General features: G+C 46.9%; 3 protein-coding genes and 2 non-coding genes across 7 annotated transcripts in view; 2 read left to right on the top strand and 3 right to left on the bottom strand.

Moving 5' to 3' along the window:
- Positions 1–437: 437 nt before the first annotated feature.
- On the top strand, positions 438–520 carry TRNAL-CAG. The gene has a single exon. It is a non-coding gene; the product is annotated as a tRNA-Leu (tRNA).
- Positions 521–846: 326 nt separating this feature from the next.
- On the bottom strand, positions 847–929 carry TRNAL-CAG. The gene has a single exon. It is a non-coding gene; the product is annotated as a tRNA-Leu (tRNA).
- A 755-nt stretch (positions 930–1,684) lies between these two features.
- On the top strand, positions 1,685–4,442 carry LOC120508024 (plasmolipin). The gene is made up of 4 exons (XM_039721283.1): positions 1,685–1,813; positions 3,094–3,267; positions 3,632–3,751; positions 3,828–4,442. Exons 1-4 carry the CDS (start codon positions 1,700–1,702, stop codon positions 3,939–3,941), a joined length of 522 nt encoding a protein of 173 aa, XP_039577217.1. The 5' UTR covers positions 1,685–1,699; the 3' UTR covers positions 3,942–4,442.
- A 1,669-nt stretch (positions 4,443–6,111) lies between these two features.
- Positions 6,112–13,433, bottom strand: LOC120508150 (ADP ribosylation factor like GTPase 2 binding protein). The gene is made up of 7 exons (XM_039721532.1): positions 13,388–13,433; positions 12,513–12,630; positions 10,105–10,163; positions 9,098–9,204; positions 8,179–8,264; positions 7,256–7,352; positions 6,112–6,189 (listed from the first exon to the last, which is right to left on the bottom strand). The coding sequence occupies exons 2-7, from the start codon at positions 12,548–12,550 to the stop codon at positions 6,127–6,129; spliced, it is 450 nt and encodes a 149-aa protein (XP_039577466.1). The 5' UTR covers positions 12,551–12,630; positions 13,388–13,433; the 3' UTR covers positions 6,112–6,126.
- Positions 13,434–13,763: 330 nt separating this feature from the next.
- RSPRY1 (ring finger and SPRY domain containing 1) overlaps positions 13,764–23,223 on the bottom strand; it is a 36,020-nt gene continuing 26,560 nt past the window's right edge. For all 3 annotated transcript variants that reach the window (XM_039721380.1, XM_039721381.1, XM_039721382.1), the window contains 5 exons: positions 21,874–21,985; positions 20,762–20,864; positions 19,505–19,657; positions 17,295–17,399; positions 13,764–16,384 (listed from right to left, as the gene is read on the bottom strand). In XM_039721380.1, the coding sequence (XP_039577314.1) occupies positions 16,288–16,384; positions 17,295–17,399; positions 19,505–19,657; positions 20,762–20,864; positions 21,874–21,985 (570 nt within the window). In that variant the 3' untranslated portion in view covers positions 13,764–16,287. The remainder of the gene's footprint in view (positions 16,385–17,294; positions 17,400–19,504; positions 19,658–20,761; positions 20,865–21,873; positions 21,986–23,223) is intronic.

The following is a 23,223-nucleotide window of genomic DNA, read 5'->3' as shown; positions in this document are numbered from 1 at the left end:
GCCTCACCTCGAGTTCTGGGAGCAGATTTGGGCACCATAGTACAAGAAGTATCTAAGGCTGTAACAGAGCATGCAAGGGGGGCTGTGAGGATGGTGAAGGGTCTGGAGGGGAAGCCATGAGAGGAGCAGCTTGTTCAGCCTGGAAAAAGGGATACTGAGGGCAGAGCTCATTGTGGGCTGTAGCTCCCTCGGGAGGGGCAGCAGAGAGGCAACGCTGCTCGCTGCTGTCTGTGACCAGTGGTAGAAGCGAGGGAACGGCTGAAGCTGCGCCAGGAGAGGTTTGGGCTGGATGTCAGGAAGAGGTTCTTCACGCAGAGGGGCTCGGGCTTTGGGGAGAGCGCCCCAGGGCGGTGTCGCAGCCCGCGGTGTGAGCGGGGTCACGGAACGCCTGCACGACCCCTCAAGTGTAGCACGGGCCGCAGGCTGCGCCCAGCGGTGTCAGGATGGCCGAGCGGTCTAAGGCGCTGCGTTCAGGTCGCAGTCTCCCCTGGAGGCGTGGGTTCGAATCCCACTTCTGACAGCTCGTGTTTTTTGCGTTACATTGTCCTGTAGTTAATTAGTTAATAGGCCTTTAATTGCACGGCTTTGGTCAGTTTTTTTTTTTTGTTTGTTTGGTTGGTTTATTTATTTATTTTTTTTTAATTCACGCTCCCGCCCGCCTTCCTCAGCTAAAAGCACCGGCGGGCGGCTCGTGTTTTTTTGCGTTACATTGTCGAGTAGTTAGTTAATAGATTTTAATTGCCTTTAATTGCTCGGCTTTGGTCAGGTTTTTGTTTTTTTTTTTTTAATTCACACTCCCGCCCGCCTTCCTCAGCTAAAAGCACCGGCGGGCGGCGCAAAAGTAGCTGTCAGAAGTGGGATTCGAACCCACGCCTCCAGGGGAGACTGCGACCTGAACGCAGCGCCTTAGACCGCTCGGCCATCCTGACTTGCCGTGGCGGTCCTCCTTGCAGCTGCATCCCATCCCAGATCCCAGCCGGGCTGTTGTGTCCGATCACTGCCGGGACACCCCGGGACAATCCCGGGACACCCCGGGACAGCCTGTGCCACAGTCTGCATTAACGACCTGCGAGATCGGGCCCGGGGCGCCCTGGGCACATGACACCAAACTGAGATCAGTGGCTGATAGTCCAGAGGGTCCTGCTGCCGGCCAGAGTGACTCGGACCAGCCCGAGATGCGGCTGACAGGAATCTCCCGGAGCTGGGGCCCCACGCAGATTGCCCAGAGAAGCTGCGGCTGCCCCGTCCCTGGAAGTGTTCAAGGCCGCCTTGGAGCAAGTCCAAGGGCTCGGAGCAACCTGGTCTAGTGGAATGTGTCCCTGCATGGCAGGAGGTTGGAACGACGTGCCTTAAGATCACTTCCAACCCAAATTATTCCAGGATTTAACAAGGAGACGCGTGTCGCCCGGCCCCTGCAGAGGAACAACGTCCGGCACCGGGATGTGCCGGAGGCCACCAAATGTCCCCGGTGACCACCGAGCCGGACACGGCTGCACGGAAGGTCCCGGTGCCCCGTGCTGCTCCAGGCAGAGCATCGCCGGGACACGGGGAACGGTGGGGCTGTCACGGTGGGGCCGCCCTTTGTCGGCGGTACCCCGCTACGGCGGCACGGCGACACACCGGGAGCGCGGCGCGGCGCCGGGCGGAGGCTCCGGGGGCGGCGGGGCGGGGGCAGCCGCGGGGCTCAGCCCGGCCGCGCATGGCGGGGCTGCCCGGTGCCGCGCGGGCCCGGAGCGCCTCCCCGGGCTCGCCCCCGGGCCTGGACGGCTCCTTCTTGCTCTCGCCGCTCGGGGGGCTGATGTGCGCCCAGGCCGTGAGTACCGGGGAGGGGGCGCGGCGGACGGGGGAGGGCATCGCCCACTTGGGTGCTTTTCTTCAGGTGGAAACAGCCCCGGCTCTCTTTGGCTGCCGCTCCGACCCCATCTCCGCTGTCTAACCCTAGTTAATCCCCAGCCCTAAGACAGTGCAGCCTCCTCCCTCCTCCTTTCCGTCGTAAAGTCTGATTCTTGTCCTCACAGCCCTTGCCGGTTGTAACTCCGCTCGGTGCCGGGTGGTTCCCAGTGCCAGGCACGGGCTGATCCGTGCGGGCATCTCCGCAGGGCACAGCCAGCGGGTCGGGGCTGTGTGAAGCCCGGTGACTCCCGGGGAGCTGTGCTGGGGGTGCTCGTGAGGCTCTCACGCTCCCTGGAACACTCTCAGCTCTCCAGGTTGTCCTCCCAGGCTTTGGCGGCTGCTCTCGGAGGAGCCCAAGGGTCCTTGCACCGTCAAATCGAGCGGCAGCATCGCTGCCCATTGCTTCAGCATGGGAGGCAACCCCAGCAATCTCCCGCTGGTGCTGGCCCCAGTACACACCAGTGCACGGGGGTGGGTGTTCAGCTGCGTGCTGGGTCTCTTGTGACCCCGCCGCCTGGGAGCCTGCTCGCTCGTCCCCTCTCCTCGGGCAGCCTCGTGGGATGTGCCCCGAGCAGCCACTGTGAAACAGCTGGCACAGACCTGGCTCCTGGCTCCTGATCCCAGCCCCTGGGCATGGCTGAGCTGGTGGTGACAGAGAAAAGCTCATGGAAGGGGCTGGGCAGGATGCTGCTGGGGGTGCCTTGTAGGAGCACCTGGAAAGAGATGGAAGCAAGACCAGCAGCAGAGACCTTTCAGCTCTGCAGCGTGTCCCACCTCTGCAGCCCAGGCCACACTGTTAAACAGACCCTGCTTTGCCCGGCAGCAGCCAGAGCAGGCAGCTCACGCGTGCCACTCCCACTCCTGCAGCAGCCCCCTCTTCATGTTTCTCCCAGCACATATTTTGTGATCACGAGTGTTAGAAATGGACGTGACAGACAAGGAGGCATTGTCGGGGCGGCCGAGCAGCAGGGCGTTGGACGCGGGCAGGACAAAGGCTGTTGTGTTTCCTCCATGACAATGGGCGGTGCGGGCTTACACAGGGGCACTTTCCAAGGAGCCCTTCTCCTGGCCAGAGTGCCGCTGCTTTCCTGCGCTGAGGGGAACTGCTGGTGGTGCTGGTGTGCCTGGGCTTGCGGGCGATGTTCTGTGCTCCTCCTGCAGGAAGCAGCCCCTGAACAGGGTCCCCTTTTCACCCCACAGGTGCTCGGTTTACTGGTGTGGTCTCTCATCGCCGCCACAACGTACCACCTCCACGCAGCATACGGCTGGGTGATGTTTGTGTCCCTCTTCTTCTGGATACTAACGCTCCTTTTCCTCGTGATTTACCTCCTGCAGCTTCATGAGAAGTTCTACATGATCCCCTGGCCCCTCGTGGTGCGTAGCTGAGAGGGAGTGAGGGGGGATCCCAAGAGGGAAACATCTTGGAAAGATAGTCTGGGAAGGCTTCAGTCTCTTCTGGGCGGATGGAGCCAAGTCCCCTGCACTTTGCACAGTGATGTTGTTTCATTCTGCCCTTGAATTGCTTAGAAAATGGTCAAACCAGAAAATCCTGTGTCAGTCCAGAAAGTTACAGCCACCACTGCTACAGTTGTGGTGTCATCCAAAAACCTCCCAGCACAACCTGGGGAGCATTTAATGGGGAACAGGGAGGAATGTGAACCTGAGCCTTTTGCTCTCGCCTCTCCCCAACACGCACGAGCCCGAGCCCAGACCTCAGGAGCTCCTCTTTGTTTCTCAGCTGATGATCCACAACGCCGTGGCCACCGTGCTGTACATCACCGCCTTCGTGGCGTGCGCGGCCGCCGTGCAGCCCACGTCCTGGCGGCAGTGGGACTACAACCGCCGAGCCGCCGCCTCCGTGAGTAGCGCGGGCAGGGGAGGGCCGAGCGCCGGGGCAGCCCCCTGCTCACACGTGGGATGTGCTCCTCTTCCAGTTCTTCGCCTGCGTCACCATGATCGTCTACGGCGTGAGCACCTTCTTCAGCTTCCGCGCCTGGAAAGGGCTCGGCAGCAACGCGGCCACCAGCCAAGTGACCGACCACGCGTAAGGGTGGCAGAGCCCAGCCACGGGCCACCCTGCACCAGCTTGTGCCAGGCTTGGAGCCTCGTGTGCCACCAGGGCTCGTTCTGGGAGCAGCCTGTGCTGGCAGTGGTGGTCAGCACTGGCTCACGTGGATGCTGCCCTGTGGTTTCTGATGATGCTGCCCACAGCACGACCCCACCGGCATCGCCACGGGGACACGGACTCGCTGGGGCTGCAGCTCCTGCTCATCCCCGGGGCTCATCTGGATCCTCACCACGGCAGCTCCACTGAGGGGGCTCAGCCAGTTTGGCACAGTCCAATACTAAAACTGACTAACCCAAGCCCAGGCTCCCCTCTCTGCTCATTCACAGCTACAGTGTAAGTAATGCAATTAACGGGGTGCAGAAACAGTGGCAGAGCTGGAAGAAGAGAAGTGAAGCAAGGGAAGCAGTCATAACTGCTCTTGTATTGATTTCTAACAATTTGAATAGAAATTTTATGCTTTAAATAAAAACGTTCCTAAATCCAGCACTGGAGTCTGTCATGAGAAAACTCGTCTTGTGAGAAGGCAGCACAGCATGGGGACAGCAGAGATGTCACAGCAGAGGTGGCTGCTCCTTCCCACTCCATGCGGGCTATGGAAGGAACAAGTCCACAGGGTTCACCTCTCATTGCTTTATGCACACACACGCTCAGAGTGTGCAGCCAAGACCACAAGAACACAAATGAGCTGCCAAGGCTTTAATCACTCCCTCTTCCTGGCTCAGCACCACACACTCCTGATTTCACCTAATTAACCAGCAAGTCAATTTTGCCCATTAGCTGCAGGTCATTTTCAGAAATTACAAACAAGTCTGCAAAAGCTCTGGGATCACAGGCAGGATCGGCGCCTCAGGAGAGGGAAGAACCACACTGCTCCCCCGTGCTGCAGACCACAAATTCACCTTTTGGGTGTTTGTCAGAACGAGAAGCGATGCCCAGCCAGGCAGAGCAGCTTTTCCTTTCACACCCTCCTTGTACAAGGTAGTAAAAGTAGATTCAGTGAGTTCCAAAGCTGGTGCATGGTGAGGTACACTGCAAATCTTACTGCATGCTCTGCATGGCAAATGTTTTGCCAGGCTGTCTGCAGAGGCAGGATCAGGAATTGGAACTGCATTGATGGAAGTTGAGAACTGAAAAGGAACTGGACACATGGCATTGGCCCATGACAAATCTGCCTTTATTTGGCTGTCAGTGAGTAAATGAAGGGTCAAATTTCTATGGTTATGAATATATAGACACATATATATATATAACAGGAACAGTAAGACAATAAAATTAATAAAGATTAGCATGGGAGGTCACTATTGAATTCCAAAATCTAAACAGAAAATTTACTTACAAACACTGATAAAGGACACAGGTCTCAGCCTTCCAAACTCTGAAACGTTCCAAATTAATTTAGTTAGCATTTCTCCAGATTCAACTGCATCACCAGGCAACTGAGGCTCCAGAATCTACATCTCTCTGGGAAGGATGTGACCAAAGAAATGATGTGCTGCTCCTTCCTATAAAGCAGCTGATGGCTGATCAGCATGAATTCTGCCTTGGCACCTTGTAAAAAACTTCCCTGCACACACTGACTTCTCAGTTAAAGCCACATCCCTGAGAACTGAGCATCTTTTACTGCCTAGGGCCAGGCTGGATGGGATTGTGAGCAACCTGCTCTAGTGGAAGGGGGGTTGGAAATGGATGATTTCCAGTTAAGCAATGGTGCTGCAGGAACAGAAGGAATAAACTGTTCTCTGTGTTCAGCAGAGAAAGGACAAAGAACAAGGAGCTCAAACTGCAGCTCAGGCACTTTATGTCAGAGTGCAAAAGGCTCCCTGCAGCAGCAGCAGTAGGGCACTGTGGAAATCTGCCCAGACAAACCATGGCAGCTTCTAAGAACATCCTGGCAGACATGTCAGGAGAAGTTTGGGTAGAGCTGGGGAAAGGAAGACTGCCTCTCACGGTCTCTTCCATCCATTTGTACAAGGGTTTAAAAATCCCAGAAAGCTTTGATTTCACCCCCTGGAGAGGGAGCCACCGTCCTGGCCCTGCCCCACTGAACACCTCCCTCCTAGTGGAGCCGAGTCCCCGCCCCTCTCTGGGGAATAGCTGCCTTTCACCTCTGCAATTTGAATAGACCCTGCTCAAAATACAACAGAACTCCCTTCAGAATGACTTGTTTAATGGTTTAATGAAGTCACCACTAATGCACTGCTTAAATCCAGACTTCGACCTTCTTTCTCCTAGAAACATAGGAAAAAAAACATCTGTGACTACTCCATGATGGTTTGAATAAGCATTTCAAAAAATGAAACAGGCAATACATTTTCTGCTGCATCAAACCAATTTAAAATTCCATGTTACTGGAGCATCTGTGATTGAGTGTGAACCCAAGAAGATTGTGCAGGAATCCCTGGGGTGAGGGGGCTGTCACCCTGCCAGCTCTGCCCGTGCCAGAGCAGAGCCTTGCTCAGCCCTGCTTGGGAATGCTGTGCTGGTGCCTCAGGGATCTGCTGAAATCTGGCTCCTGTCATTTGCCTCTCAGAGACCCCAGTCTGCAAATTCCCACTGAAACTCCTCCTGATGCTGATACATGGACTGACTCTCTTCAGCCTGTCCCCATTTCCACAAAATTCACAGGGATGGGGAAGAGGCAGAGGCATAACACAACTCTTTTGCTCCTTGTCAAACAGGACTGGACCGACACTGGAGAGCTGATTTTTATTTTGCTAGGAAAAACCTCATCCAAAAATCTTAGCACTTTTGTTTATTTCTCCAGCTGGCACAGAGAGGAGGAGAAAACAAATGAAAGAGGCTTAAAAAGTGAAGACTAGGATTAAAAAAATAAAAGAAGATACTATGGAGTCAGAATGGCCAAGGTGGAAAGGGATCTCTGGAGGTGACCTGGGCCAAACCCCATGCTCAAGCACAGTCACTCAGGACTGTGTCCAGACAACTTCAGAATATCTCCAAGGATGGAGACTCCACAAGCACAGAGACCATCACAGTGAAAAAGTGTTCCCCTCTGGTCATTTGGAAAACAATGTTCACAAATGCAGGAAGTTCACAAAAGCAGGAAAAGCTGCTCCACATGCCAGCTTTATTAATGTTTTCTAGAAATCATTAAATTGCAGTGCAGTTTGAGTTTAAAAAGCCACTCACTGAATTAATTTTTCCTTTGACTCCATTACAGCCTTTGATTAAATACTGTGACCTAGTGTAGAAACTTTTCCTTTGGCACTCTCAGGTGGAGCTACACAAAACCAAGAGCTACTGTGCCACTGAAAATAAACAATGTGATATACTCACAGCTCTGTATTCCAAGAACATTTCTTTGAAAGCCAGAAAGTCTGTAAATGTGAGAAGCAGATCAAATATATCACCTGGCATTTCATCTTTGTGTTGTCTACAGAGAAAAAGAAGTTGGGAAATGAGAAAATTATGTGAGAAGAATTTGTTATTTTTAAAATGGTACAAGGTCAAAAAGGACAAGTAGAATGATATCAGTATTTAAACAAGAATATTATTGCAGGTTATCATATAGCAAAACTGCAGCCAAATATTACTATGCATTATTTCCAATCCAACTACATTGTTACATTTATCAAAATCCAATGAGTATCACATCAGTCCTTGAAAACCTGACCTGTTATTTAAGAAACATTAAAAATTAACCAAATTCAAATGTTTGAAGATATTCAGTTGCCAATTAAACTTGATTTTCTTATTCAAGGGGAAAACCAATGACCTTTCAAAAACAAGCTCTTCAGGTAGCTGGTAAAGCTAAAACGACCCAATGCAAAAGCTGAACACAAACCAAACTCAGCTCTGGATGCTCCATATGAAAACTGCAATAAAGGAATTCAACCACATAACTGGTAAACCACCAGGCTACTGAGGTGCCTGGAAGAGATAAGACACAACCTTTTAAGGGTCTGGCTTCAAAGTGGCAAGAAATACAAAAATCTTCCAGTGCTCTCAGTCTGATTTCTCCTCCTACCACTTCAAACCCAATATATTTTAGCAGGACAATTCAGAAATTTAGAGTAGCAGGACATGCTAGAAGGCAAGAAAAGTGGTCATGCCACTGCCAGCAAGAACACTTTGATTTTAAGTTAAAGTGGAACCATTATCTAAAGGGAGAACAGCGAAAAACCTAAGCTTTAATCTAGATAAAAAGAACTGAGAGGCACACAATCCACTCCTCAACCAAAAGCAAAGCAGAGACTTACTGCAATGACACTGTGAAAGCAACCATATCAAACCCACGAATCCGATCAAGCAACTTCTCTTCAATGTATTTCTCTACTAAAGAGATCTGAAAAAAACCCAGAGAAACCACCCCAGTCAGATCACAACAGATTTCAGAAGCAGATTTCAAACAGCAGCCTTACACTGACACCTTCCTGACACTCTGCATGAGCCTCACTGGGCACAACTGCAGATTCCTCAGTGGGTGTTGCTGGTTCTGTTCTCACAGCCCTGAGGAACAGAGCTGCACATTTTTTGCTGGGGATCTTGGGAAGAACAAACACTGACTATTTGTCTCTTCTAACAAATATTTTTCCAACTCATTTAATGGTACTGAATAGTAGACTGGTCTTTGCATGAAGGATGTGATAGAATTATCTAATGCAAGAAATAAAACAACTGGAAAAGAAGAAACTTTGTTTGCACAGATGTTAAACACATTATTTACTGCAGCAATTGGCTGAATTTCTATGCAAGGGAGCTACACAACTTCCAAAAATATCTTTAGAAAATTTTGTGTGAAACAACAGACTGGTCTAGTTTCTTGATTATGCTTTGCATGAAGGATGTGATAGAATTATCTAATGCAAGAAATAAAACAACTGGAAAAGAAGAAACTTTGTTTGCACAGATGTTAAACACATTATTTACTGCAGCAATTGGCTGAATTTCTATGCAAGGGAGCTACACAACTTCCAAAAATATCTTTAGAAAATTTTGTGTGAAACAATGAGAAAGGAACCTAAAGCTTCAGAAAAAAACTTTTTTGCTCACAGATCAAGGCTGTGCTTCTGAAGCAGACAGGAACATGTTGGGATCTGCTCCATGAAAGATCAGTATTTTAAAAAGGGAGAACTATATTAAAAAAAAAAAAAAGAAAAATGGGAAAAGGTATCTTACATATTCATTAAAAATGTCTGTGTAGATGAGCTTGTTTTCTTCTGAGTCATCAAACTCCTGGTAGTGCTTCTCCAAAAAATTCCTCTGTATTAACTGGAAGTCATCATCTGGGCCATAACAGAAATGCAGCACAGAGTTAGGAGTTTAGTCATCCTTTCTGTAACACAAACCCCACATTCACTGGTCCTCTGCTTCCCTGCTGTGACCACAGAGCCCTGCACACGTGCACAGTTCATCACATCAACACCACAGCTGCTGCCAAACCACCACTTCTGACCCATCTGTGAGAGGACAGAGGCTGATGGTGAAATATTACCAAAACAGTCCTCCTGCTCTACATTTATTAATAGTTATTTATTCTCAACCTCTTTTTGCTCTGGCTCTGAAGTCAGCAAAACATCTGTATTTTTTATTAAGTGAATACCTCTTCCCTACAGTCTTTAAGGCCCCTTCCAACCCAAACCATTCTGTGATTCTCTGACCATCTTTGTGCTTCAGGGCTGCATACACAGAAATAAGGTGCCCCACTCTCACAGCTTTCAGTCCTGGAATAGAACCAAGCCCCAGCCTGCAGCTCAGGCATTTTATATCAGAGTGCAAAAGGCTCCCTGCAGCAGCAGGGCACTGCAGAAAACTGCCCAGACAAAGCATGGCAGCTTCCAAGAACATCCTGACAGATGTGTCAGCTGGGCAGAGCTGGGGAAGGGAAGGCTGCCTCTCACAGTCTCTTCCATAAAAATCCCAGAAAGCTTTGATTTCTCTGTGAGATGCACAAGCATCTTTACTGTTTCTCTAAGAAGCAGTGTACTGAAGTGCTGTGGAGCATAATGTTCAAGAGCCACAAGCACACAGAAGAATTTGATGTATATTTTTACTACACTACCAGGTAAGGAAGGAAGGAAAGCCTCCTGAAGCAGGCAAGGACTCTCTGTGTGGGCTAATTAACAGAAGAGCAGCTGACATGTTTTGCAGCCCTGTTGTTATCTGTAGCTACTTGCAAACCTTACCCATTATGATATCCTCCAGATAGCCAACAACTGCATCAAACTCATCAGAAGTGGTGGAGCTGAAAGCAAAGGAAAAAAATATATTTTCACCACAGCAGAAATTAAAGTTAAAATTAAAAAGTGTCAATAAAAGCCTAAGTACAAATAAACAAATAAACCCAGTAATTACAAGATAACTGAAAAACCTCCTAGTTTCAACCTAGAAAAGAATCCACGGCTCTGATGAGAAGATTGCTCCATGGAGAATCTCACCAGGCCTCTACTCTACTTCCTCCCAGTAAGGTTCCTAATTGCAAGAAAGAATAAATGTTGTTTTACTGGCATTACTGTCAAGGTAATTCTAGTTCTGGTGCAAAAGAATGTAAAGAGTGTAATTAGAACAGCAAATTAAACCTTTTCCAACCCACAAATCCCAGCTGCTACCAGTTTCCCTTCTCTTTCCTGCACATGGTGATCACAGAACTGTAGACACTCTAGAGAATATTTTGAAATATTTGGTCTTGTGGAATAACTTAAACTGAATGTATACACAAGTATTACATAACTGAAGAAACTTAAATACTTTTCTTATGCAGGAAACATCCTTATATGATCTAAATAAATGGGATAATCTCCTAAAGTTATTCTATCATGAGCAAATATTAAACAGCATTATGGATCTGAATTAATCCAGAGAAGAAACCTTTGGTGCCAGCATCAGGAGTCTGGCTCTATTATTGTGCAATTTGTTCAGACACAGTAAATAATCCACAAGATGTTTTTGGCATTCACAGCTCATCTTTAGTGGGAGATGAACTCTTCCTATTTCCTCCAAGGGATCAAAGACAAACTTTTTTGACATGTGAGGGAAAGAAGTCTCAAAGAAACAGGGATATTTGTTTTTAAGAAAAAAATTTGCTTTGATCAGTGAAAGCACCATTTAAATTCAGTTGAATGTCTTTTTCTCACCAGTAAACAGAGCAGCATAGCCCTTCACACTAAGTTTTGAAAATCTCATTAAAGTTACTTTGCCATTAGAGACTACTCCAGTGAAATTAATCCAACAGTAGTTTGGCTGACAGCTTAACCATAACCAGGCTCGCTCTGATCAGGAAAAATTAAGAGATCTTTGATTTAAAAAGGTGTCTGCTCAGAGAGCGATATCCTAGCAACAGCATTGCTGCTGCGGGGAGAGGAGCGGGGCCAGGGCCGGGGACAGCCCGCGAGAGGGCGGCGCAGGGCCGGCAGCGGAACGGCCCGGGACAGCCCGGGACGGCCCGGGACCGGCCGGGACAGCCCGGGACCGGCCCGGGACAGCCCGGGACAGCCCGGGACAGCCCGGAACCGGCCCGGGACAGCCCGGGACCGGCCGGGGACCGCCCGGGACAGCCCGGGACAGCCCGGGACCGGCCCGGGACAGCCCGGGACAGCCCGGGACCGGCCGGGACAGCCCGGGACCGGCCGGGACCGGCCCGGGACAGCCCGGGACAGCCCGGGACCGGCCGGGACAGCCCGGAACCGGCCCGGGACAGCCCGGGCGGCTCCCCCGGCTCAGCGCTCCCCTCGGCACGCGTGGCTTGGCTGGCCATCATTTCCACTCTTCCCCCCTCTAAATAAATGCTACTGATAGTTGTGCAGCTTATCCTAACAGCAACAGAGAAAGTGTTGATTTAAACCCTGGTTTAAGTCTGTGCAAGTAACAGAACTGATCTGTTCCAGAAGAACGCGATTCCATCTCTTTATACAACACACGGGCACCCACACACCTACAGAGGCATGAGCTCACCAGCCCCGTGGATTAATTCCCTGTCACCTACCCAGCCTGGGCCAGCACACTGCTCTGCTCAGGCAGCCCTGGCACCAGCCTTTGCTCAGAGTCTGAGGCTGAAAGAGTTAAATCCACGCACGACAGAGGCACAGTCACAGTCCCCTTCTGCCACAACCCTTGGGAGAAGAGTATGGCAGACACCTGTGGGGTGAAGCAGCAGCTCAGCATCTGCCAGTGAGGAATTTGGTTGAGGTCACCTGTGGATGGGCTCAGCCTTAGGAGGAGAACACTCAAACAGAGGAAGAGTCTCCTCTCAGGATCAGTGACAAAGACAAAAAACACTCTTGAAAAGGAGAAATTCTGAATTTAAAATGAACACCAGAAAAAGCAATTTCCAGCCTTTACAAGGCTTGCTCTGATCCCTCAGCAGAGCTACCCAGTGCTACACTGACCACAGTGATATTTAGTTTGACTTCACCTAAACTCTGTACTGATGTAATTCCCTCTTGCAGCTTTGCATTCTGCACCTTGTTCTTCTAAGAGGCAGAATCTGCTGAACAGTGTGGCATAAATTCATTCATGTAATTATATTCCTGTCAAGATATTTTAATTAGCAATTAGCTAATTGAAAATCTGACACACGAGAATGCAGCATACTCACGTGGCTACTCCCAAACTTTCTCCATCAGATGTCTCCATTGTTCCTGCCTAGCCAGAGTGGAAGAGACAATCTGTATGTTTCAGCTGTAAGTGGTTATTTCTTCTTTTTGACCAAAGTGCTAAGGAATAACATGACTTAGAGTTAATACCAATTCAATCCTAAACTGTCATACATTTCCCAAAGAGCTAACCAGGAGGTAATTTTTAATTCTTAAACACAGGAATTCCAACATCATGTTCTTCCAAAATTATTACTACTGCTTTTCTGTAATAACCCAAATAACCTAGAAACTTTCTCTGCCTGTTCAGAGAACAGGCTCAAAATACAACCAGACCCTATAAAGGGGGACACCTCTACACCTTTTCTCCTGAAGTGACTGACCATTATAGAAATAAAGCCAGGTAAGATAAAGGTGCCGCCCTGCTCCTGTGTGTCCCAGGCCAGGCTTGGGACAGCGAGCCCAGGGGCTGTGTCCCGGCTGGACACTCGGCCCAAGGCTGTGAGTGGGCACCGGGGAGAGGGCACGGGACGCACCGGGGACGGGGCACACCGGGGACGGGGCACACAGCACGCTGGGGCCGCTGGCCATAGGAACCCGCCGCGCTTCACCCACCGCCGGCCCCCGGAGCAGCCCCGGGGCATCACCGCGAGCCCGGCCGGAGCCGAGCGCGTCCCTCGCCTCCGCATCCTCAGGCCCGGCCAAGCCCTCCAGCCCCGTCCCTCCCCAGGCACCCAGCGCGCCGCACTCCCTGCCGCTCCTCAGAGGGACCCAGGGCAGCGGCCCATCACCCTCCCTCTCTGCACAGGGCGCCCCGGCGGTGGCAGCCCGGGTCCCGCTCCCGGGTCCCGCTCCCGGGTCCCGCTCCCGCACCCACCGCCCTCAGGCCGGCGCGCAGCCCCGCCCCTCGGGCCGTCTCCCGGGGAACGCGCTCTTCCGCCCCGCCCGCAGCCAATCACAGCGCGGCTCCGGCCCGCCCGCCCAATCAGAGCGCGGCGGGGGCGGCGCGGGAAGGCGGTGCCGCCGCCATGGCGGGTCGGGGAGCGCGTCCTGCGCCGGGCCGGGCCCTGAGGGGAGACAGGAGACAGCTTGACCTGCTTGTTAATGGCACTGGGAGAGCGGGCTCCCGTCACAGAGCTGAGCTCCGAGGGTGGGCACAGCCCCCAGCGCTATGACCTGAGCCCCCTCGGCACGAATGTCCCACCCCAGCGCATACACTCGCCTCAGGTGAGAAGGAATTAAAGAACAACAAACAGCCTTCAGGATGTTTTTATTGTTGAACGGACAACTTTGCTACAATTCGTCTGCCCCTGTGAGGGCCTGTGGAGTGGGCGCCTGCCGTCCCTGTGCCCGGGGCAGCTCCCTGCTCAGGGAGAATCCAGCTCGACAGGAAGCCCCGGCCTGCAGCAAGCCGGGCCGAGGGTGCAGTCCTTCCCTTCGTGTGAAATGAACAGGACAGTTCTCTGCAACACGGCTCCACCGCTGGCTTCCTCTGCCCAGCACCAGCTGCATGGAAGACGGCCTGGGGCAAAATTTTCCAAAGCATTCACATGTTTTCCCCAAAGAATGCAGGCACTTAGCCCCACGTCCACAAAGGCAGCGAGGCTCTAAGGTCACCTGCACACCGAGGGGACAGCAGGTGCCTGGAAGCCATTGTGGACTTGGGCCTGAAGACCTTAATCTCATACAGCAGTTGATACAAATTAGGAGTCCTAGGCACTTCTGAAAATTTTACCTCAGTTAATCCTGGCCAGGGAAAGCAAAGCCCTGAAATTACTAGACTCTATTAAGGCAGAGTTCAAAATGGTTCTGTCCCACCTCTTCCCTAAAGGATGATTTGTAACTGTACCTTAGGGATAAAAACTCATCATTGCATTTGGAAGCGCTTAGAACTTCATTTCAAAGTGATTCTGAATTTTTAACACCCTTGTGGCAGTGATGGAGCTCACGTTTGCTCACTGAGCATGGAGCTGGAAGGGACTTGGCCCTGACTGAAAACATGGATACAGCAAAACATTGTAAAGTACACTCAGCGAGGAAATGAGATCCCTGTGGCACAGATTTGCCAGTCTGACTTAAATCAAACCAGGCAGCCAAGGTGGAAGAAAATCCACATTTTAGCAAAAACATAACCAGCACTCTGCTGCTGGATTCAGTCTACATTTGGACAAAAGTCAACGTGAAAATGATGGACAGAACTTTCCTAATTCACACACCTCCAGATGAAGTTCAGCACCCTTGAGTTAGCAAAGGCAGAAGGTGAAAGGAGTTACTAGAGAGCTGGGTTCTGGGACCTGTGTGCAGAGCTCTCAGCTCCTGCTGAGGTCTGTAGGAAGCCAGAGTGCTCAGCAGGAAGAAGCAGCCTCAGCTCTGCTTTGTTAGTACTCCATAGTACAATAAAGATAATAAATGATTTTAAAAATAAGCTACATTGCACCATGAGAATTCACTACAACAGCCTCTGCTGCTGAATCACTGCCAAGAAGTGGGATGGTTTTGGTTTAAGTTGTGTGTGAATTAGTAAAGTTCTACTATACAGACAGATATTTTTAAAAAATCAACCGGTGCAAGACTTGGAAGAGACCGAGTTGTATCCTCAGTTGGTGCAAAACAAGCAGAACCCCACCTATTTTTGTGCTACTTCACTGACACCAGCTGTGAACCCTGATTCCTTGTAGAAACCTAGTAAAAGTCAAGAGCTGCCTACTGAAGTGCATCCTTAACAAACATCACAAATGTGTAATTAAAGTGGAGCAGAGATTCCCACTGTATGATCCCTACCAAAAAATAGGAAGTGTGGCCCCAAACCTGCTCAGAGCAGGACTGACAAGTGGCAAGCAAGGTGCATTTTTAAGGAGTTAAGAATAAGACTGAAATTGCTATCCAAATAACCTTGTTTTAAATAAATGGGTCCAGAAGTCTCCTCTAATATTTTAAGATATATTCACTTTGGAAAAATTGAGCTGACTTTCAAAAACAACACTGATTAAAAAAGATGTTCGATGATACCTTAAAAAATACCCAGAATATCAAATTAATTCCAGTCCAGCATTATAATTAGTTAAGAATACCTCCTGAAAATTATAACCTCACAAAAAAATGTGGGTACCGAAGTTAAAAGTATCAGAAACATTATGTACTTGAAAATACCACTGATCTTTTAACATTTAAAAACAAATCAGAACATTCTTTGGAATCACCAAGTTATTAAAACCTGTGAGTTTCTCTACAGTCTCCACACTGTCTTTTCCAATCAGTCTGTGTACAGATTCAGTCTTTGAGCCGTTTAATACCGGAAAATACAGAGTCTCTGACCAGCAGGAGGCTACATTAAACAGGAAAACATTGGCATTCTCTTTTTAGCACTGACTTCTGCCAAAAATAGAGACTTTCGAGCACAAGACAGCACGGCCCTGTTTTAGGAAATACTTATTTTTCTCTTCTTTTCTAAAATGCATTGTATGTGTACTTCCAGTGCAAATTTTTTCAGCACTTGCGACAGGCGAGAAGGAAAAGGGGAAGAAGAGAGAACTCCCTCTGCTCTTGCTCGGAGGAACCAATAGCCAGAGCTCCTGACTGCTGAAACCAGCTCCCTTTGCTGGCAGCTGGGGAGAGCTTATTAAAGATTTCAGTTTTAGGATAAACAGATTACAAGTTAGCATGAAATCTGGCTGTGGCTATGGTTCTATGTGCATACAGATTGGTTAGAGACGCTTTCCCCTTTCTGTATTGGTTGTAGTTCTTTAAAAACAAGTCTGTGGCATTGCTCCACGTGTGTCATGAAATGTGAGAGATCCGTCTGACTCGGGTTTGTATTTCCTGTCGACACAAAGGGCAGGTCTCCAATTGCAAGGCACACTCCATGCACAGGTCACTGAAGGAGAAGAAAAACCAGTTAAAGCCTGCTTTTACAGCATGAAAAACTAATCAACAACAACAAAATAACACAAGCACTAAGCAGTTTAGCCAGCCTGCCAGAGGCACAGTCAAGTCCCAGAGTGGAGATTAGGCATGGCAAGTGAGGTGTTGTGGATCCATTTACAGGCTTTGAGAGGAGCTCCTGCTGCTCAGCACCTCCCAGACCTGCAGCTGCTCAGGATCCCACTTCCCTGTGCTCATTAATCCTCACACTCACTCTGCTCTGGAGAGCAGCCCCAGTGCCCTGCAGCAAATTCTCCAATCCAGGCACATCTCTTTTTAACTTTCCAGTGTCTAGACACATGGCAAGACTCCTTCCATGAGTGCTCTAAAACTCTAAGGAATTGGACTTAACTGGATTCATTTCCTAGTAGGCTGCTTTGAGCAGGAAAAGTGCTATTATGGTATAACTCATACTGCTGTCTCATTTTTAGCTTTTAGAGGAATTTGTGACTTGAGAAAATCCATTTGTTGAACATTTAATGAGTATGTGACTATTATGAATTTTCTGCTCTCCTCACATGACCTGGATTTCACAGCCCCAGAATCAAGTACTAATCAGCAAAGCTTTTGACATCAGGGAAATCAGACTCAGTAGCCCAGGGCAGCACACAGATGTAGCCTCTGTACTTCCCCAAATATACACACAATTAGGGGTTCAATCTGCTCAGGTCTAGGATGAGTGGAATAGTGGGAATACTGTGCTTAACCTCTACACATGACATCCCTAAAAGGAAGGAAGGTTATTTCCTTTATCCTGGGGAGTCAATCAAGATGAGCAGGGACACTATATGGCCTCATCTAAGCTGAGCATCACACAGACATTTTCCTATTTCTTTGGATTTGGGTTTTTTCTAAGGTTTTACCTGTGTCCACACGGCCTGAGTTCTGTGTCTGCTACCTCATCACAGCAAAGTGTGCAGCAGTTCTCTCTGATACTCACTTGCTTCAGCAAAGCCAGGCGCCTGTGTCTGAAGAGAGAGAGAGACAGACCCCCCCAAACATTAATTTGACTCAAAGCAATAGATTCAAAACTGTTCTGAGAATTGCATCAAGGCCAACATAACACTTGTAGGAGAGCTGCATCACACTGCTGATAAACACCAATCACAACTGCCCACAAAAAAAGGCTTAACACACCCAGAGATCTGCAAAACAGTCTGAATCCCTATTCTGGTCTGTCAGAAAGGGACAAAGAGGGAACTAAATAACAATTCTCCTAGTTCCCACAGTTGAACACTTACAGAAATTCTTTTGTACCTGGCTACTTTCATGAGTTAAGAAAAAACCCCAAACAAATAAACCTCACAAACCCATGTATCAACAACATACAGAAACCCTATAATGCTCCAGCACAGTTTAAAAGAATAAAAAATGCAAATTAAATCAACATCCCAGTATGGCAACAGCCACAAGGGAGAGAAAATAGGTAAAAATCCCTCATCTGATGAAATGAGGCATTTCCCACCTGGAACACACACACAGCACCCATCACAACTATTCAGTGGCAGGGTGATGTGTCCTGCCCCAACACCAGATGCACTAAATTCAGCACAACTCTGCATGAGTTTATGCAAAACCTGAGATGGATAATCAGGGTCCACTCCAACAGGCCTTTGCCTTATCTCCTATCACTTTTAAGAAGATCAAAGCTGTCTTTTAATTTAGAATTGGCTTATCATTGCCAAGCAGTTCAGGTTGTAGGGCAGGGATGATCTTTGTTTACACAAAGAACAACAGTGTCCAGCCTTGAATGGAGCCTTTCAGTGCTATTGCATAATGCAGAGTCTGTAACACAGGAGGCCAAATTTCACCAGTCAGGCATCAACAGGAAACCAGTTTCCCCCAGTTTGTCTCTCATCTTTTGGCACAATCATTAACAGCTCTCACAGCTATTGCCTGAACATTGCAAGAGCAGTGCCAGAACATCAATCCCACCTGAGCATCAGCCAGAAACTACAAACCTCTCATCCAGTGTGGGACACTACCAAGGCAGAAGAACACACATTTGAAAAGAGAGGGTGACAAATTTGTACCTAACAGATCATCTTAAAGACTACATCAGACTCACTTAAAGCACCTGCAGTCACAGGCAGAAATAATTTACTCTGGCTATGGGTAAGCACAAAATGATTTTGCAAGTTGCATTTGATTTTCTCTGCATAAACACAATATTCCAAGCCTCAAACTTTGCAAAAGTGTGACTCCGACCCAGAAATAATTTTTTTTTTAAATTTTCTTTTTAAACACTAAGATACTTAAGTACTTCAAATACTTAAGTACTTGATTAAAGCTAGATAATTCAAAACCAGTCTCTGAATGTTATTACAGCCAGGGGTACCCCCTCCAACAACCTCACCCCCACTTAATTAGTTGCAATTTAAGATCATTTCAGTCACATACTGAAATCCAGGGTACACCACATAGATTACACTATACAGTGTTACTGCTTGTGCTCCAGTAAGTTATTTTATTACTAATAACTTGATTCAGATGGGCTATTAGTTTTCATTCCTGCCAGAAGTTTGGTAAAAGCTAAAGAATGTATCTAGACCTGTTTCTCTCTGGGTTTAATTATATTTAGGTGGGAAAACACTTCTAAATTTGAATAACCTTTGTCAGTACTGTAATTCAAAAATGGGGAAATTTTCATCAGGCTCAGAAAAGGACAATTTCAAGACTTACAATCATTCAGCACCTCCATGCTGCCAACACCACTAATTAGTTCAATTTTAAAGAGGACATCTTTTTTTAATTAACACTATATCTCCTCAATTAGTCTAATCATAATTAAATGGCAGAAGGTACTTCTACTAAAACATCTGTGTGGTACTAGTTCATTTTAATTAGCTTAATATTAAAAAATATATTTTAATTTAATGGATTTTGGTAGCATATCTCCTGCACTACTGATGAAATTGCACTGGAGCCTATTGTCTCATCCTTTTAGAAGAGGAACCTATAGAAGTATGACCCCATAAGAAATAAATTTTGCTGAGTACAAGGCAAGACTTTGCAACTCAGTCATGAAACATTTTATTTCTCTGCATGCAAACACACCAGATAGGAGGATTACCTGGGCAAAATGATTTTCTCTTCTGGTGTCAGAAAGGCATGATCATTGAAGGTACTAAACTTCATTGGTGGTGGGTACTTGAAGGGTTTTGCCCCAAAGTTGAACTCACATTGTTGATAGGACATGAAACTTGCTGCAGCAAAAAATCCTGATCTGCAACATGATGAACAGGCATTTTAGAATGACTTAAATAATAGCAGAGCTTTCAGACATGTTACTATTACCATTTGAAAATATACCCTGAGACAGAGACACGTTTAATACCAGTGTTTTGCAGCTAACTGGGAGAGCACCAAGTTGCAGCTGCACATACTTACATTGTTTAGTTCTCAGCTCCTGAATTTACTATTGGGATTTTTCTGAATTTCTTAGTGAGTCAGCCAATAAAGGCTGCCTACTGTACAACTAGGATCAGTCACACTTTTAAAACCACAACTATCCCCTCTCAAATTCACTGGAAGGGCACAAGTTCAGTAATACCCCAAGTTCTAACAAGTACTCGAGTTTATCAATTCCATACTCAAAGCACAGAGCACTAAGAATAAAGAAGGTACTCAGCAACTCTTTAAAGTGAACTACTCTTTGCCTGCATCTTGAACTTTATTGTGAGGAGAAAACATGGATGAAGTTATTAGCCTGGTAGGAATAACTGACAAAGTACTGCAATGTTTAATTAAGCTGCATAGGAAGCTGCTTTCTCAAGTATTACACCAGCTTATATTTTCTGAAGTAAAAGGCTGAACTTCCCTATGAGAGTTAGAGGAGTTCACCATATGTTAATTTTAACAACACTGGCAAAATAAGCCCAACACCTGCCTGCAATGCTACCAAGAGACATCCTCTGATGAATATTCAATGTGCTGCTGCAGGAGCTGGCCCCAGTGAATGGCAGTCAGTTAAAAAGCTCTCTCCAACATTTACAAGATAGGCTTTATTTTTCAGAAGTTCCTCAGGCACCAGAAAATTGTTCATCTCTGCTGCAGTCTCATTCTATTTTAATGCTATGCTAATTTGACAGTATAAACCACTGAGCTGAGCATACCTTTGGAAAGTCCAAAGTATTTATTTTGGACCCTGAAATCCACCTGTAAAATTATATCCCTCTTACTGATTTCTAAGCAACTTTCAACAGGGAAACTTGCTTAATGATGGCTTCAGGTAAGTAAATATGAATTTACATCTCAAATTGAAAACTCCTCATATAATTAACACAATTATCCACAGAGGTCATGTCCTTTCAAATGAGCAGATACTTACACAGCAGATGAAAATACTTGCTTCTCAGCAGGAAGCTGGTTTCCATTTAAATAGAAGATCATTTGCTTTTCTTGCAAGTCTAGTAGAAATCCTATTGTGTCTCCTTACATGCAAAACAAAAATAATTTAATGATTTAATTTCTGTTAAATGCCAACAGCTGAAACAGTAATTGTTTCAAGTATCACATATGTCACTGTGAGTTGTCTTACTTAAAAGGAACTGTTTGCAAAAGCACAAAAGAAGAAACATTGATACAGACAGTAACTAGAAAAAAAAACAAAAAACAAACAACCCAAACCAAAACCAAAAAACCAGGAGAAAATAGTAAAATAATAAGTATTTAGTCTGCCAGAGCATTAATACTACATAGTTGTAGAAGTATTGCAGAGTATTTGCCAAAGCCAGAAGAAAGCTGCACTCTGTCACTCCTTGGCTATTTTACACCTGTTGAAAATAGACTTTAGCAAGTGGGTGTTCTGAGAAGAAATTTCCAATATGCTTGTGCTATTTATTTTTCAGAGGTGTTTTAATTTAGCCATCCTTGGGGGAAAATTTTAATAGAAGAGAAGGCGGCACAGTTCACACAAGCATGGCATGCACAGAATCCTACCAAGATTTCAAAGCTGAGATCAAGAACAGAACTTTGCTGTCCAAGTAGTTATCCAAGAATTTAAAGTAAGCAAGACAGTGCAACTCCTCCTTAAAAAAGAAAAAAAAAAGTCTAATTCAGAGATCAAGGTTTTTTCCCCTTCTCTAAAACAACTCTTTTAACCCAGAAAGGAAGATTTCAACCCTGTTGTGTATGACTACAAACTAGTGGAAAAAAGTCTAATTATTAAATGTCCAATGTTAATTGGTGCTATGATTTTTACTCTGCATTTGAAAAAGTGTTTAACTAACAAGAGCCTCTTTACACAGACTGGGGAACAAGAGTGTAGTGTCACTGTGCTCATTGAAATCACTCTTAAAGACACAATAATTATTAAACCTTTATGATCATCGGAATTAGGCAGTAACTGCTTTGCTCACACCTATGAACAGACTCCTGCAAGGGGAAAAAATCCTGTGCAGAAATCCAGTTAGGATAAAGAGCAGAAAACAGGCTGGATACCTTCTTTCCAGCAGGGATGGGAATGTGGTTTACTTCTGGCGTTGTACCAGATCAGCTGCCGGCAGCCATCGTACGCGCAGGAGTATTCATCGTCCCCGATGCCGTAACCTTCCTGCAGAGACAGAGCACCACACGTCAGCTGCAGCCACTCTCACACTCAGGCTAACGCCTGCCTTCAGTCACCGAAACCCTGGAAACTGAGAATTTTGGACTTTCTGTGCTGACAGGAGCTGACCCCCAAGAGAACACTGCGTTTGACTTGAGGCCGTGGAGAAGCTTCCAAAATGGAATGACAGAACTGGGATTATTGGTGTGAAGTTTGAACAGAAGTGTGTTATATCGCATGGTGGAAAACTTGGAGTTTAAGGTTTTAAAATACAGTAATATATATAAAGCAAGGTGGAAGTTTTAGGGCTGAGGCTGGTGCTTCTTCACCTTCTCCATGGTTTTGGGAGGTGTTGTGTAATTAGATGAAAAAGTCCATTGTGGGGTGTGGCTGGTTGGTTATTGTGTTAAAAGTAAAAATAATTCAGGTGTAATTTCTTAATTAGACAGTTTGTCCTTAAAAGGCCTTGTAGGGAAAGAACAGGGCTCCACTTTGTAGTTTGTTAGTGAAGTGCTGTAGAACTCATGCTCTGTGAGACTGTAACATAGATAAGAACTAATGAACATCTGAGTCCAAGCAAGAAATACTGTCTTGTGCATGTAATTCTGACCTTTGAAGAAAAAAGAAGTGAAGAATTGGCACTAAACCACTCCTGCGGGAGCAGGAATGGTTTCTTTCTCTCTCCCCCCTGAAGGTGGTATTTTTTTTCAAACTAGTTTTAGTTTCATTTTCACATCAAAAGGGAATTTCTTGGGGTGAGGAGGAAGGGAGAAGGGGATATTGTTTGCAGTGTCTTCCATTCTCTGTGACCTCAAATCACTCCTGTCTGTTAAAGCATTTAAATACCAGAAGGCTATTACCCAAATAGGTTAAATTTTTTGCATCTTTAGAAGTCACCACAGAGTAACAGCCACTCTCTTATCTTGAAGTCCCAGCACCAAGCTTGTAACGCCCTCCCCACAAGACATCCCTGTGCCACCAGAACCCACAGTACACAAAGAGAACAAACACACAACCCCTTCACTTAATTTGTTGCATATTGTGTCCCTTTCACTGCCAGCCTCTCTTAAATTATGAAAACATCATCAAGTGATAATCCTAAGGTCCAAGGCAAACACAGAACTAAAGAGTTTCAGAGTGGGAGAAAAATCTGTCACATAGCAGAGCCCAACCATCAAACCCAAAGCATTATGGAAGGTAAGTAACTTCCTCATGCTCAGCATGGCTTGTCTGGAGTGTAAATA

The sequence above is a fragment of the Passer montanus genome, unplaced genomic scaffold, assembly GCF_014805655.1.
Source record: "Passer montanus isolate IOZ18808 unplaced genomic scaffold, ASM1480565v1 scaffold45, whole genome shotgun sequence".
Taxonomy (NCBI): Eukaryota; Metazoa; Chordata; class Aves; order Passeriformes; family Passeridae; genus Passer; species Passer montanus.
This window is presented reverse-complemented; position numbering and strand designations above follow the sequence as displayed.